The sequence below is a fragment of the Triticum aestivum genome, chromosome 7D (genome assembly GCF_018294505.1).
Source record: "Triticum aestivum cultivar Chinese Spring chromosome 7D, IWGSC CS RefSeq v2.1, whole genome shotgun sequence".
In the NCBI taxonomy this organism is placed as follows: Eukaryota; Viridiplantae; Streptophyta; class Magnoliopsida; order Poales; family Poaceae; genus Triticum; species Triticum aestivum.
This window is the reverse complement of record NC_057814.1, coordinates 390,155,666-390,169,004: the sequence shown is the minus strand read 5'-3', so window position 1 is coordinate 390,169,004 and position 13,339 is coordinate 390,155,666. Positions and strand designations below refer to the sequence as shown.

The following is a 13,339-nucleotide window of genomic DNA, read 5'->3' as shown; positions in this document are numbered from 1 at the left end:
GAGTCACGGTTTTACTTCCGTGAGAGGCACGGTTGTGCTTTCACGAGAGTGACGGCCGTGCCTCTCGGAAAGGGAAAAACAAAACGCGTTTTCTATTTTTATTTTCTTTCGCGAGAGGCACGGTTGTGCTTCCGTGAGAGGCACGGTTGTGCTTTCGCGAGAGTCATGGCCGTGCCTCTCGGAAAGGGAAAAAATACGCGTTTTCTATTATTATTTTCGCGAGAGTCACGGTTTTGCTTTCGTCAGAGGCACGGTTGTGCTTTCGCGAGAGTCACGGGCGTGCCTCTTTCGGAAAGGGAAAAACACGCATTTTCTGTTTTTTTCCTTCCACGAGAGTCACGGTTTTGCTTCCACGAGAGGCACGTTTGTGATTTCGCGAGAGGTACGGGCGTGCCTCTTTCAGAAAGGGAAAAAAACCGTGCTCCCGATTTGGTTTTTTCGTCCGTTTTTTCATGAAAAAAAAGTTCATCAAAACCTATCAACATGGGATCTAGTTTTAAAGATCTCGACGCGAGGAATCCAATGGTGAAAACGGTTTGAGATTTGGACGCACGGTTTAAGAGATAAAACGTTTTGAATAAACGGATCTACGAAAAAAGAGAAAACTCCCAGGTTGCGACAAGTGGCGCGCTGCATGTGCGCCACTTGTCGTGACCTGGGAAGGTGGAGTGTTCTTTGCAACGAGTACTCCTTAATTAATGATTTCAGAAAACCAGCCATCGTTTTCCATATGGGCTAATTATGGATTAGTTGCCAATCCATTAGGAAACTCACAAGCGCGAAGACATCGGTTCCTCCTAAACGCAACACTCCAACAGAATAGAGGTCCCTTTCTGAACAGAAAAAAAAAAATCTCCTCTCTGAGCTTTGACTCATCCTCTGTCTCTCACACCCGGGGAAGAGAGGAACGGCCGAAGGGAGATGGGCGGCTACGAGAACGGTGACTCGCCGGCGGCCGCCGCCTGGGAGGGCGGCGTGATCCTGGGCGTGGACGGAGGCACCACCAGCACCGTCTGCGTCTGCCTGCCGGCCGCAATGCCACCACCGGAGGCGCCCGGCTCAGTCGCCGTGCTCTCCCGCGCCATCGCCGGCTGCTCCAACCGTAATTCCGTCGGAGGTGCGTAGTAATCGTTGCCCTAGGTTCGCACAATTCGGGGGCGCTTGGATCATGCCCCGTCTTAATAATTGGATCCTGGGGCTTGATGATTGGTCTCCGGCTTGAATCCTGGTGATTTGGGATGTCGTTGCGTGCCACTAGTCCTGCGTAACTGCGGCGAATTAGTGCTTAAATTGGCGAGAGCTTCAGAGATGTAGTTGAATTATTTCCATAATTGTCCTTCTGGATGTTCGGTTTTATTATGCGAACTTGGGCTTGCCTATTTTCACTCTACTGTTCAATTGTAGATCATGTTTGTTTATCAGTTATACGATTTTCTACTTGTCAATCATTTGATGAAGTTGTTACCTGTGCTAATGATGATGCGTACAGAAGTTCGGAAAAAAATGGTAGTATCTAAAGAGTAGTGTTGTTATTTTTACTGATGGTGAACACATACATATTATGTATGGTATTTGGACTTGTAAATCATAGAATCATACGTAAGTTGTGTACGACCATTCTGCAGTGTAAAATATGTTGTTCGATCTTCGGAATGTCTTCTGAGTGATGCTTAATATTTTTCTCTTTGTATTATAATATGTGTAGCATCGCATGGTCTAAGTGACTAAGTCTTTGCTCAAAACATACTGATCTCTTTGTTTTTCCATCTTCCAGAAAACGCTGCACTGGAAACTCTAGAACAGGTCATGATGCAGGCCCTAACAACGGCCAACACAGATCGTTCTGCTGTTGTTGCAGTTTGCTTATCTGTATCTGGGGTGAACCATCCTTCAGATCAGCAGAGGATGCTGGACTGGATCTGGTACAGTTCTTTGTATACATTTCTTAAAATGTATTCCCCCCGAAGAAGCTGATATATATTTTTGTCCACTGCAACTACTTGATTTCAGTTCAGGGAGATTATAATATTTTCTGAATGCTTACAGAATGCTCAAATGGTCTAACCAATTCTTATGTGCATTCCTGATATTTTTCTACAAATGCCGTTATGATTTATGACTACCAGTGAATTTTAACTCGCCATTTGTTCATTGGCACATAATTTCCGAATGCCACCAGGCAAACAAGGCATGTGCCAAATTACTCCTGTCATTGTTAAGTATGCCGTTTTGTTATCCAGCAACCTATTCCCTGGAAATGCCAAGTTTTATGTGGAAAATGATGCGGTGGCAGCTTTAGCCAGTGGTACAATGGGAAAGCTACATGGCTGTGTATTGATTGCTGGCACAGGAAGCATTGCTTATGGGGTCACCGAAGATGGAAAAGTAGCGAGAGCAGCTGGTGCCGGTCCTGTCTTAGGCGACTGGGGTAGGTGAGTTGCATTTTTCATGAAAACAGAGTAATAATGTAACTAACTCGTAAGATCAATCTAGTGCAATCCCCTGCAAGCTACTGTTTTTCACTCAAAAAGTAATTTAATCAAGTGCTTTTGAACCATCATTCATTCTGTAGGGTTTTGACTGTTGGAACAGATATAACTATAAAAACTAACTTCAGTTGCCCTTTACTCTTTCCTCAGGAAGTTAATATATGATTTCTAATGAGGATGGGATGATATCGTATTCATTTCTTGGAAGTATTGATCGTTATCTATGTAGGAATCCATAGTTATAAATCGAGCATGACATGTTAGACTAGTGAACAGCCAGAGAAATTGTTAATCTGCGAAATGCACAAATATTGTACTCTATATTTTCCACATTTCGAACATTGTGGAACCCTTCAGTAATGAATGGATGCAGTTTGAAATTTTTGAATTATGACTGAGAAACCTATTAATTTGATCCCCATACCATAACATGTCACAAAGGAAAACATAGTTGACTTCATGTGTACATTAATGCAGTGGCTATGGCATTGCTGCACAGGCCCTCACAGCAGTAATAAAAGCACATGATGGCCGTGGACCACAAACTAATCTTACAAGAGATATCATTAGGAAGCTTGAAATTTCTTCACCAGATGAGTTGATTGGGTAGGTCCTCTCACACGTACTCTATATGTACAATATTCTATAGGCACAATTTTTTTCTTTTTAGGAACTTCTTTGAACTGTTGGCTGATAGTGTTGTAGCTGTTGTTCTGCATCTTACATTGTGTGGTCATGTGTTACTTCTTGCCAGCTGGAATGCTAGCTTAATCGCTAACAACTATATAACCACAATAAAATTTACTACAGATCATTTGTGTGAAAAACTGAAAATGTGTGCAGTATGATGACAGCTGCAATGGGGTAAATGTGACAACTGAAGATGGTGTGATATATTGCATCAGTGTATACATAAACCTTTCCAGGCTTGCATGCTATTAGAGTGTTGAGCATTCTCATTTTGACTAGTATAATTGTTTTTCTCAATTTAAAGTTTACTCTGTGGTTGCTCTGAGCTTGCCGCATCCAACAAATGTTTTGAAACACTTAGAAAGATGGCACCGAATTGTACAAGGACAAAGTAATATTTTACTGGGAACTTCAAAAAAAAAATTATGAGAATTGTCCAATGCTTTAGCTGATAGAACTACTGGGATCTGGAATACTATATATACTTGGTTGTCATTCAACTCATTTAAGTGTCTGGCACAGGTGGGCATATGCGGATCCATCTTGGGCCCGTATTGCAGCTCTTGTACCTGTTGTGGTATCTGCTGCTGAAGATGGTGACAAAGTAGCAAACACGATACTGCATGATGCAGTGCAAGAGTTGGCTGAAAGCGTTGTAGCTGTTGTTCGGCGCCTTACATTGTGTGGTGAAGGTAATTATTACATTAATTTTTTAGCACCATCTGCCATTTTTCCACCAGCTCTATGCTGATTATTCATGAAATGAATGTGGAAATTGCATCGTCGCAAGTTGCAGTATTGGGATTCCCATGGTAAATCATTAGCAGTCCTGTTGCTCTAGAAGATTATTCAGCACACTGCTGGATCCAACCAGTGAATCGTCTTATGCCTTGGATATATATTCTTTGTTGGATAATTACTGTACTGTCATTTCAAGATATGGTGCTGCATGCATGATGATTTAATATTTCCGAGATGCACCAAATTTGGCACAAAGTGCGGGTTGTTAGAGGCTTATTGCTTTGTAATATTATGTTGTTAACTGTTTGACTGGTAGATTAGAATTGAAAGGAAAACATTATTGTGTATAACTGGCGGGCCTTTTTCACTGTACAGATGGGAAAGACCAATTTCCACTTGTATTGGTTGGAGGTGTTCTCGAAGGAAATAAGAAATGGGACATCAGTGGTGAGGTCATAAAATGCATTTCCAAAGTCTTCCCAGGTGTCTGTCCTATTCGGCCCGAGGTCAGTATGAGAACTAATATACGCTGTTATGAGATCTTTGCAATTCTCTGGGGATTGAACATTCTGAGGCTTTGGACAGTTTGGTATGTGTTCAGTTATGATATTGAAGTCCAAGCTTTTGTTTTAGTAGTTCTAGATGATGAATGACGCCTTTAGATAAACAATACTAGTTAATAAGTGAACATCTCTGTCACCAAGAAAACAAAAGCCTAAAAGTACGAATAAATTTTCCACTGTTTAGGCAGCATGCATGGAGCGTTGGTTGTTGTTGTGAGCTAATATGGTTGTATCATGTATTTCTAGGTGGAACCTGCAATTGGTGCGGCGTTGCTAGCTTGGAGCCATCTTCGTAAAGAGTCAAAGCTGCAAAATGGCAGCTGATTCCCAGCATCGGAGAATGATGAATGTAAGTTGGACAGCGTAAGTTGGATGGATTGCAAAACTAACGTGCATTCATTCTGTAAAAAGAAAAGAAAGGCGCATTCATCAGCGCCAATTCTGCTGATGTGTAAAGGATGATCTGGCGTTATAGTGTGCGTGGGGAGGATATTATGTGATTGTACAATTATGATGTAAGTTGTAGGCAAAGAAATGACGACTGGATCTTGATTCTTGTTCTGACCTGTACTTGGTTTATCGTTGTACCGGCCAGTGTATCATGGATATAGCCGCCCATTCTCAAATGTGTATTTTGGCCTGTTTGGTTTATTGAAATGCTAAAGCTTTGCCATTTTTGCATTTAGCAAGGAAAAAGGCGATTGCACATGCACCAATTACAGCCTTTTCAAAGTCTAAGTACAGCTTGCATCTAATTGAGTTGATGTTGGGTCTGAAATCTAGGAACATCTGCGAGGGTTTTTTGCAGAAGGGTTGAGTGACTCCTGGCATACCTCATGCGTTTATTTCGTCGTTTTCCAGGTTATTCGTGTAGGACGATCCGATGGATACGCAATTCCATATTCTGGTATTTCTTTCCACAATCAACGGCGTGGCTCACTTGAGATAAAACTGCAAAATAGGTCATTTTGTCATGTTCGCGACGAAATATTCAAAAGAGAAGTGCTCTCTTTTCAGGTTGCGAAGCCCCCAAAGGGGTTGGCATCTTCAGCTTGTACACCTTAAACGAGAGCAGAAGTGGACTAGAGTCTCTAATTCCGCTCCCCTCTCGCGAACGCCCCGCTCCTAGGGTTCCCTCGCCGCCGCTAGCCGGAACCCGCTCCCCTTCCCCTCCCCTACCCCTCCCTTCCCTTCCCCGTACCCCCGCGTCGCCTCCCCGAGCGGGGCGACCAGGGGCCCCTTCGCCGCTCCTCTCCGGCGCCCCTCCCCCGCCCCTGCCTCCTCCCGCTGCCACCAGCGAGCACCGCCGGGCCTCGGCCGCATGGTGCTGGCGGCGGCGGGCCTGCCCTTCCCCACGCAAGGCTCCCTCCTGCTCGGACGGTGGTGGCTTGCGGCGGTGCTCCTCGGCCGGCTTCGGTGCGGCCCGTCGGTGGTGGTGCCGCGGGCCCGGTGGCTCTCGACACGGCGGTGCGGCCGTTGGCTGTGGGGCGGCGCGGTGGTGATGTGGCTGGCGGCGCCCGCCCAGCCCAGATCTAGGCCCTTTTGGGCCCATCTGGGTTGGGGCAGGCCGGTGGCTTGGTGCTCGGCGGCGACGTTCCTTGGTGGTGGCGTGGTGGCGGCGGTCTCTGGCGGTGAGTACTTCGTTGGCCGGCGTGCTGCAGCGTGGTGACAGGACTGTCCGGGTCCATGTGGGCCCGGCCGAGCCATCGAGGCCTGGCAAGTCCTCGTCGCCGCGTCCGGTCGGCTCCGCTGTGGCGGTGGAGGCTGTCCCCTCCTTCCGGTCGAGTTGTGGTCGCTCCCGTGGCTAGTGTCTCCTCTTCCTCTCCAAGCCTCGTGTTGACAGCTCCAGTGAAGCGGGGAGGGTTTTCCGGTAATCGTGGTGGCACAAGCTGGTGGGTGGCCGAGGAGGTGGTGCATTTCGAAATGCCTGAGGTGGTGGTGGTGGTTGTGGATCGGGAGAAATCCCTGTCGGCCTGGCCGGCACCGATGCGATGACGCCTGCGGGCGCCGTCGGACCTTCCTGAGGGGCATCGGGTATACCCCTTCCCCACTATCCCTCGCGTACCGGGGGAAACCCTAGAACTTGTTCGGGCAACAGCGGCGGCATCGTCGCACTCCCTCTTGAGGGTGTTGCTTGGGGCGCGGCGCTTCGGGATGCTGGGAGCGTGGTGGTACTTTTTCGGAGGGTGCAGCGGTTGCCGGACTTCCCTTCTTCGTTGATCTGCCGGTGTCGGCATTTATTTCTCTTTCTTCTTGTTGTTTTTCTGTTGGACTACTGAAAACTAGCATCAATCAGACTACTTGTAGACCGTCGGATAGGAAGTAGGGTGTTTGTTTGATCTGTTGATTTAAGCCTGAACGGAACTGCCGATCCTTGCTTCCTGGGATTGCTTCCGTCAATCATGTGGTGCCCTGATTACATGGTATTAGGATTTAGGCCCCCTGATTACGTGGTATTAACTGGCGATTTGCATGGGGTCCTCGGTTATAGGAAACATGACTTACTACCAAACATTATCCAAATTTGCATCCAACGCAAACAATACGTGCATCCACCCTGGTTTATAATCTCGTGTATTAGGACACTTTAAACAAAATTATATCATGTTTCCATTCGTTGGAGAATTTGCTTCTGTGGTGAATGAAATCTGCTTCGATTTATTTGACATTTTATGTGTCATTTAACATGTTTTGTTTCAGAAGCATCACACTATCTTGCTTCCATCAACTAAAGAATTTCTTTGAACACCCTTCCATCAATAAGAAAATTATTCCACACGTTTGAGAAGCATCACAATCTTATTTCCAACGACTACAGAATTGCTTCCAAATAAATATTATCTTGCTTTCATCAGAGAGAAAAAAATATTTTCAATCATAATTACACATGGTTCCAATTCGAAGTTGGGATTTGTTTGCAAACAAATTGCAGTTGTCAAATGGAGAGCGTGCTTCAACAGGAGAAGTCAAATTGCTTCCATGCTACAAATTTTGCTAATTTAAAAGTGACCTAATCATCATGTGATGGAAGGTCTGCCCTGGCGGAAAAACTTAGGTGCCCTTTCCCGAGGGCTTTGATCTTCTTCACTGTATCGTCCTTGGAGTTGTATACCGCGAATGTGTGAGCCAGGGCGATCACTACCCGAACTCGACTTGCCGTTTCTGAAGTAGACGCAACTCGCCTTGATCTCTAGGCGTCCTCGTCGTCGTCATAGAAACCTATGTGAGAAATCAAAAAATAAGAAGAATTGATGACACAAACAAATGATTTGATGCTATCATGCAGTAGAAGCACAAATATTTGATTTGAGAAATCCTAACGATTGTCAGCCAAGATCTTAGCATGCAAAATTTGGGTGTATACATTTAATCAAGCATACATTCACCCATCTGATGAAAATAGTTGTACGGAAGCAAAACATTAGAAATAAGAAACTTATTTGTTTAACATAGTACATCAAGAATGTTGAAGCATGAAAATATGGTAACTCAACATTAGGGAACTAAATATGAAGCATATATCATTAATACTCCTAGTTGATAAGAAAGTAAGATTGGTACCACCCTGGGTATGCATCTATTATGTGTCAATGTAAAAACTGAACCGATTATCGCTTGATGGATAGAAGAAAATTCATAGACGAACGAAACTAAATGTTTACTAACTAGAAGCACCATGGTGAGAAGCAAAAATTGCACTGGCTTCATAGGTAGTATTACTTGGAAATATGGAAATTTGAAAAATAAAATAAAAACAAAAATAGCCACCAAATGGGGACTACGGGATGCTGAATACATGAGAACTCTACATAACTAATATTGGTATGAAAGATAGAAAATTGAGAATAGATAAAAAAAAGACTAAGCCTGGCAGCAAGATGATGATGCATCTTCTGTGTCGCCAACTTCCAAAACAGAACCGGAATTCTGTTGATAAATGGAAGCATTTTTACAGTCCCTTGAAACAAAATAATCACAATATAGAAGCACCTAGGTAAGAAGCTCGAAAATAATACCATGGGTGCATTATGAGTGCTAGTTGGGAGCATGAAATTTCAAAAATTGAATCTGTGCCAATTGCGGACCCATATTTGTGGAAGCCCTATATACAGGAAGCAATGAAAGATTGTTTTGTCAACAATTCTCATTTTAATTCAAAGCATCGATGATTGAAACTGCGTAATAAGCACGATTATCTACCTCCATATCTATGGGTGCACAAACGAATCCAACTACAAAATTATTTGATGATTCATAATCTAATACATGAAGTCACGAACAGAACAATACTAGGTAGATGGAGAACATATATACTCCCAACTAGTACTCCACACACGATGAATTACAAACAAAATTGTGATGTGCCAATAGCAAATTATCAAATGCGGGGGGCCGGGGGGGGGGGGGGGGGGGGGGGGGGGAGATTGACGCTGTTGAAAGGACCACGATGTCACCTAGAGGGGGGGTGAATAGGCGTTTTAAAAACTTCGACGGATTTGACTTTATCCTAATGCGGAAATTAACTAAACGGATACTTTTCAAGCACAAATCCTAAATATACTAGGCTCAACTAAGTGCACCAACAACTTGATGTAAATGAGGTGAGCACAACAAGGATACTAACAAGCACAAGTAAGTTACACAAACTTACTTGAGCAATCTCACAAGATATGTAAGTGTATGACACAAGTTAGCAATTCACACTAAACACAAGATATATCAATAGTAGCAAGTATGAATTGCGGGATATAAAGTGTAGGCCTAAATAATCTCTTCAAGGAAATAGCCAACACAATATAATGAGGACAACAATATATAGTGAATGCAAGGTCAAGAGACCAAAGTAAACCACAAGTAGTGGCTAGGGTTAGAGATAACCGAAGACACGGAGACGAGGATGTATCTCGATGTTCACTTCCTTGGAGGGAAGCTAGTCACCGTTAGAGAGGTGGATGTTACCACGAAGGCTCACCCTATTCTCCTTTTGAGACAACACCACGAAGGCATTTCTCAACCACTAGTGGTAGACCTTGAGGCGGACTCCAAACCTTCACAAACTTTCCGGGGGGTAAATCACAAGTTGATTCCTCACCAGAGCACTCCTACCGCCTAGGAGTCTCCAACCTCCAAGAGTAACAAGATCAAGGGGGAAATGCTCAAGACTTGCTCAGATCACGAATTCCTTTGGTCGCAAGAGGGAGAGGGAGTGGATCTATCACTTGATTGGAAATCTCTCAAGAACTCTCACAAATCTCTCCGGGATCTAAGATTTGGTGTAGGAGAAGTGAGAGGGAGCCTTTTTGTGTTCTAGGGTTCATATGAATGTGTTTGCTCGACATTCTCCCGGGGTGGAAGAAGGCTATATATAGTGGTAGTGCAAATATGGCCGTTGAGTGTAAGTGGCGCCGTCTGGCCGGACATCCGGGCAAGGGCCGGACATCCGACGGCTGAGAAATGTGCACACGTACACAGAAAAACAGAGCCAATGTACAGGGCCCGGACATCTGGCCAAAGTTGGGGCCCCGGACAGCCGGACAAGTGCCGAACATCCGGGAGACAAAACCAACATTCCAACATGCTCTCTGGATATCTATGGCCGGACATCCGGGCCAGGGTCCGGACATCCGGCAATTTCACACAAACCACACGCGCTCTGGATAGTAGTGGCCGGACATCCGGGGAAAAGCCCGGACATCCGGCCAACACAAAAAACTGCAGCCGCCCCAAAAGTAAAACATGCATAACTTTCACATCCGGACTCCGATTTTGATGATCTTGGGCGTGAAGCTATGGAAAAGCTCCAGGTCCTCACATAGAGAACCACCCAAGATAAGCCAAAATGGAGGGTGCAAAGTATGGAAAGGTTTTATCATGTATTTGGGTAACCTATTTGGCTTTGGATTTTCTTTGGTAGATGTATAGGCATTTTGTATTTGTATTGGATAGGAGTGAAATATGCCTATGTTGGAATATGATGTGAGGAAGTAGAAATAGAAGATGTTGACTTGAGCAAATCTATCACTAACCCCTTTGATCCCCTCTTAATAGTGTGGATCCCTATAACTCAAGAACCATAAAAGAACTATATTAGATAGCTTCTGGAAACTCATTCTTGAGCATATATCCTTTTCGATGGTCATCGATCCTCACAACTAAAGCCAAAGGAACTAATACCTTTGACTAAAGCATTCCAATTGAGCTTGATGTTGACGTTTATGCTTGGCTCAAGTCAGAACGATGATCTTGATCATGACACTTGGTGAAGGCTTCAAATAGCTCCGCCATAAGCCATGCGGGGAGCATTGCATTGTATTCATCTTCATACGTTTGTCATGTGATCATCCACAAGCTTCAAGCATGTAATCCTTCAGGATGGCTATCTTGAACTTGCCCTTGTCAACCATGATCATCAACACTTGATGTCATCCTCTCATGGACACTTGATCTCTCTCCCTCTCTCTCTCTCTCTCTCTCTCTCTCTCTCTCTCTCTCTCTCTGCGAGCCCATGAGAATCACCTAACCCTAAAAAACTAGACAACACATAGTACGGGGTAGTACACAGAGTGCAATTGATAATTTCTTATCATACCACAAGATCCTATGTGGTCTCGTTTGCGCTCGTGTGTTGACCATTTAGAGTTCGATCTCCAAGCTTCATCTTGGTCAACCGATATCTCTACTCCATGTTTAATCTTGACGTCATGAAGGGTATATTGAATTCTTCACTTGAATAGCTTGCTCAATCATGAATCAACACATGAGTCCATTATGATCATATCTTTGAGCCACTCCTAGGATTCATCATATGAATCATCCTTTTAAGATCTTGATCCATTATGGCTCAAACCATAGCTCTAAGCATGGCAACCCTTAAGATACTCCAATGAACTCCATTTTGATCATCTCGATGTAATTGTTGCTTCAAAGGAGTTGTCTTCCATTATTCTTAAATCATTTTTCAATGGGACTAACCTTCAAATGTATATCTCAATGCGAACATTAGTCCTATAGGATTGTTATTTAATTACCAAAACCACACATGGGGACTACATGTACTTTCAATCTCCCCCATTTTGGTAATTGATGACAATCTCAATAAGAGGGTTTATAAAATGAATTTTTAAACAAGCATGCAATTTATCCGAGGATAAACTGTATACTTGGGATGGTTGTACTATCATCAAGACACTACACAAGCATTTGATGATAGTACACCCATAGTATATAGAGCAAACTCCCCCACAATACATGCATGTGTGAATGAACTTTGAATGTCATTGCATATATTGGTTGACATAAACTAGGAGAAGATTTCTCTATATACAATACTCATCCATGCAACAAGAATATATAACAAGGGTAGATATGCATGAGTGACAACCGGCACTACAAAAATACTTATCTTAAACCCTCTAAACTTCTCCCCCATTAGCAACAAATGCCAAATGGATGAAAAAATCTAGAAGACTAATATAGTATGAGTTCCTCCTTAACGTGTGCATATCGCGAAAATGTGAGTGAAATCAAATGCACATACTCAATGATGAAAAATTTGAGGAGCTCAACCCATATTTGGGATCTAGAATGCAACAAGATAGTATGATATGAAAATAATATTAAACATGGGAGGAATACATTCAAAAGATCCAAAGAACATATTTTGGACAAGATAAAATAGGAATATCCAATGTGATCATCATGTCAAGTATGGGTCCAAAATACATCCAAAACACATGAGTGCGCAAGGATATATGCAATGCATACAAGCACTCACGATACAACCTCTTACCGAAGCCACTATACGAATAAAAGGAACACACAAAGTGGCCGACAAGGAATAAATGATATCAAGGAAAGATATGAACTTTCTTATGTATAAAAATTTCTAAGTGGCCAATAATAATCATGATATGTATCCACAAAGAAACCCGTATACAAAAAAAGTTGTAATTGACAAGAACATGATATCCACATGTTAATCCACTATTATATAACTTTGAGCCTAGCATAAGAGCAAGGCACATGGCACAAATTGATCTCATTTGCATAACACAAACTGATGCAAGCAATCAAAAGATCCGACGAGCCGGAAGGATAAAGGAATATTATGATTTGAGCAAAGGAGTGTTCTAAGGAAAATAGAGAAGCTCCCCATGATTTGTGCACTATTTAGATATTTTTTTATTTGGATACAAGTGCACAAAATAGGATCATCACTCCCCCAAAATCAATAGGAACACAAAACAATTGCAAGCAAGCATAGATAAGAAAAGAAGCCTAGCAATTGCAACAAACATATGGTTGAGCAACATGTAAATGAGGCAACCTAATAATAGGCACAACCAAAACGATGTGTGTAAGTCACGTCAAAGCACTTGAGAAGACTAATATAAGGATGAGAATTAAGCATCAACATAGTCTTGAGTAAATGAGATACAAGGTGCCAGACATGTCCTTCCCACACACACACACGAAGTTAAGCAGGTCACACACACATCAAGCAAATGGGTTCACAAGCTCACTAATAGCAAATTAAAATTCAAAGCTTGTGACAACCCATGGTGAAGATAGGAAATACTACCTCCGTTCCTAAATATTTTTCTTTTTAGAGGTTTCAAATGGACTATCACATACAGATGTATATAGACATATTTTAGAGTGTAGATTCACTCATTTTGCTCCGTATGTAGTCACTTATTGAAATCTCTAGAAAGACAAATATTTAGGAACAGAGGGAGTAATAGGCTTGTCAAGACAAGCACGAGGACAACCCTTCACCAAACATGAGTGCACTAAGATGCAAAGAGGTAAGACATGCACTCATACAACGAATGCTTCCATGGAGCCACCAAAGAT

At 43.1% G+C, this 13,339-nt stretch overlaps 1 protein-coding gene across 3 annotated transcripts; it reads left to right on the top strand.

Moving 5' to 3' along the window:
- Nucleotides 1–809: 809 nt before the first annotated feature.
- On the top strand, nucleotides 810–5,156 carry LOC123167202 (N-acetyl-D-glucosamine kinase). 3 transcript variants are annotated; one of them, XM_044585035.1, is made up of 7 exons: nucleotides 817–1,117; nucleotides 1,775–1,922; nucleotides 2,241–2,432; nucleotides 2,967–3,095; nucleotides 3,702–3,871; nucleotides 4,296–4,426; nucleotides 4,730–5,156. In XM_044585035.1, exons 1-7 carry the CDS (start codon nucleotides 922–924, stop codon nucleotides 4,805–4,807), a joined length of 1,044 nt encoding a protein of 347 aa, XP_044440970.1. In that variant the 5' UTR covers nucleotides 817–921; the 3' UTR covers nucleotides 4,808–5,156. The 3 variants fall into 3 exon arrangements, with proteins under 3 accessions (XP_044440971.1, XP_044440970.1, XP_044440969.1); XM_044585034.1 differs by having other exon boundaries at nucleotides 4,296–4,509; XM_044585036.1 differs by lacking the exon at nucleotides 2,967–3,095 and having other exon boundaries at nucleotides 810–1,117; nucleotides 4,296–4,509.
- The last annotated feature ends 8,183 nt before the right edge of the window (nucleotides 5,157–13,339 follow it).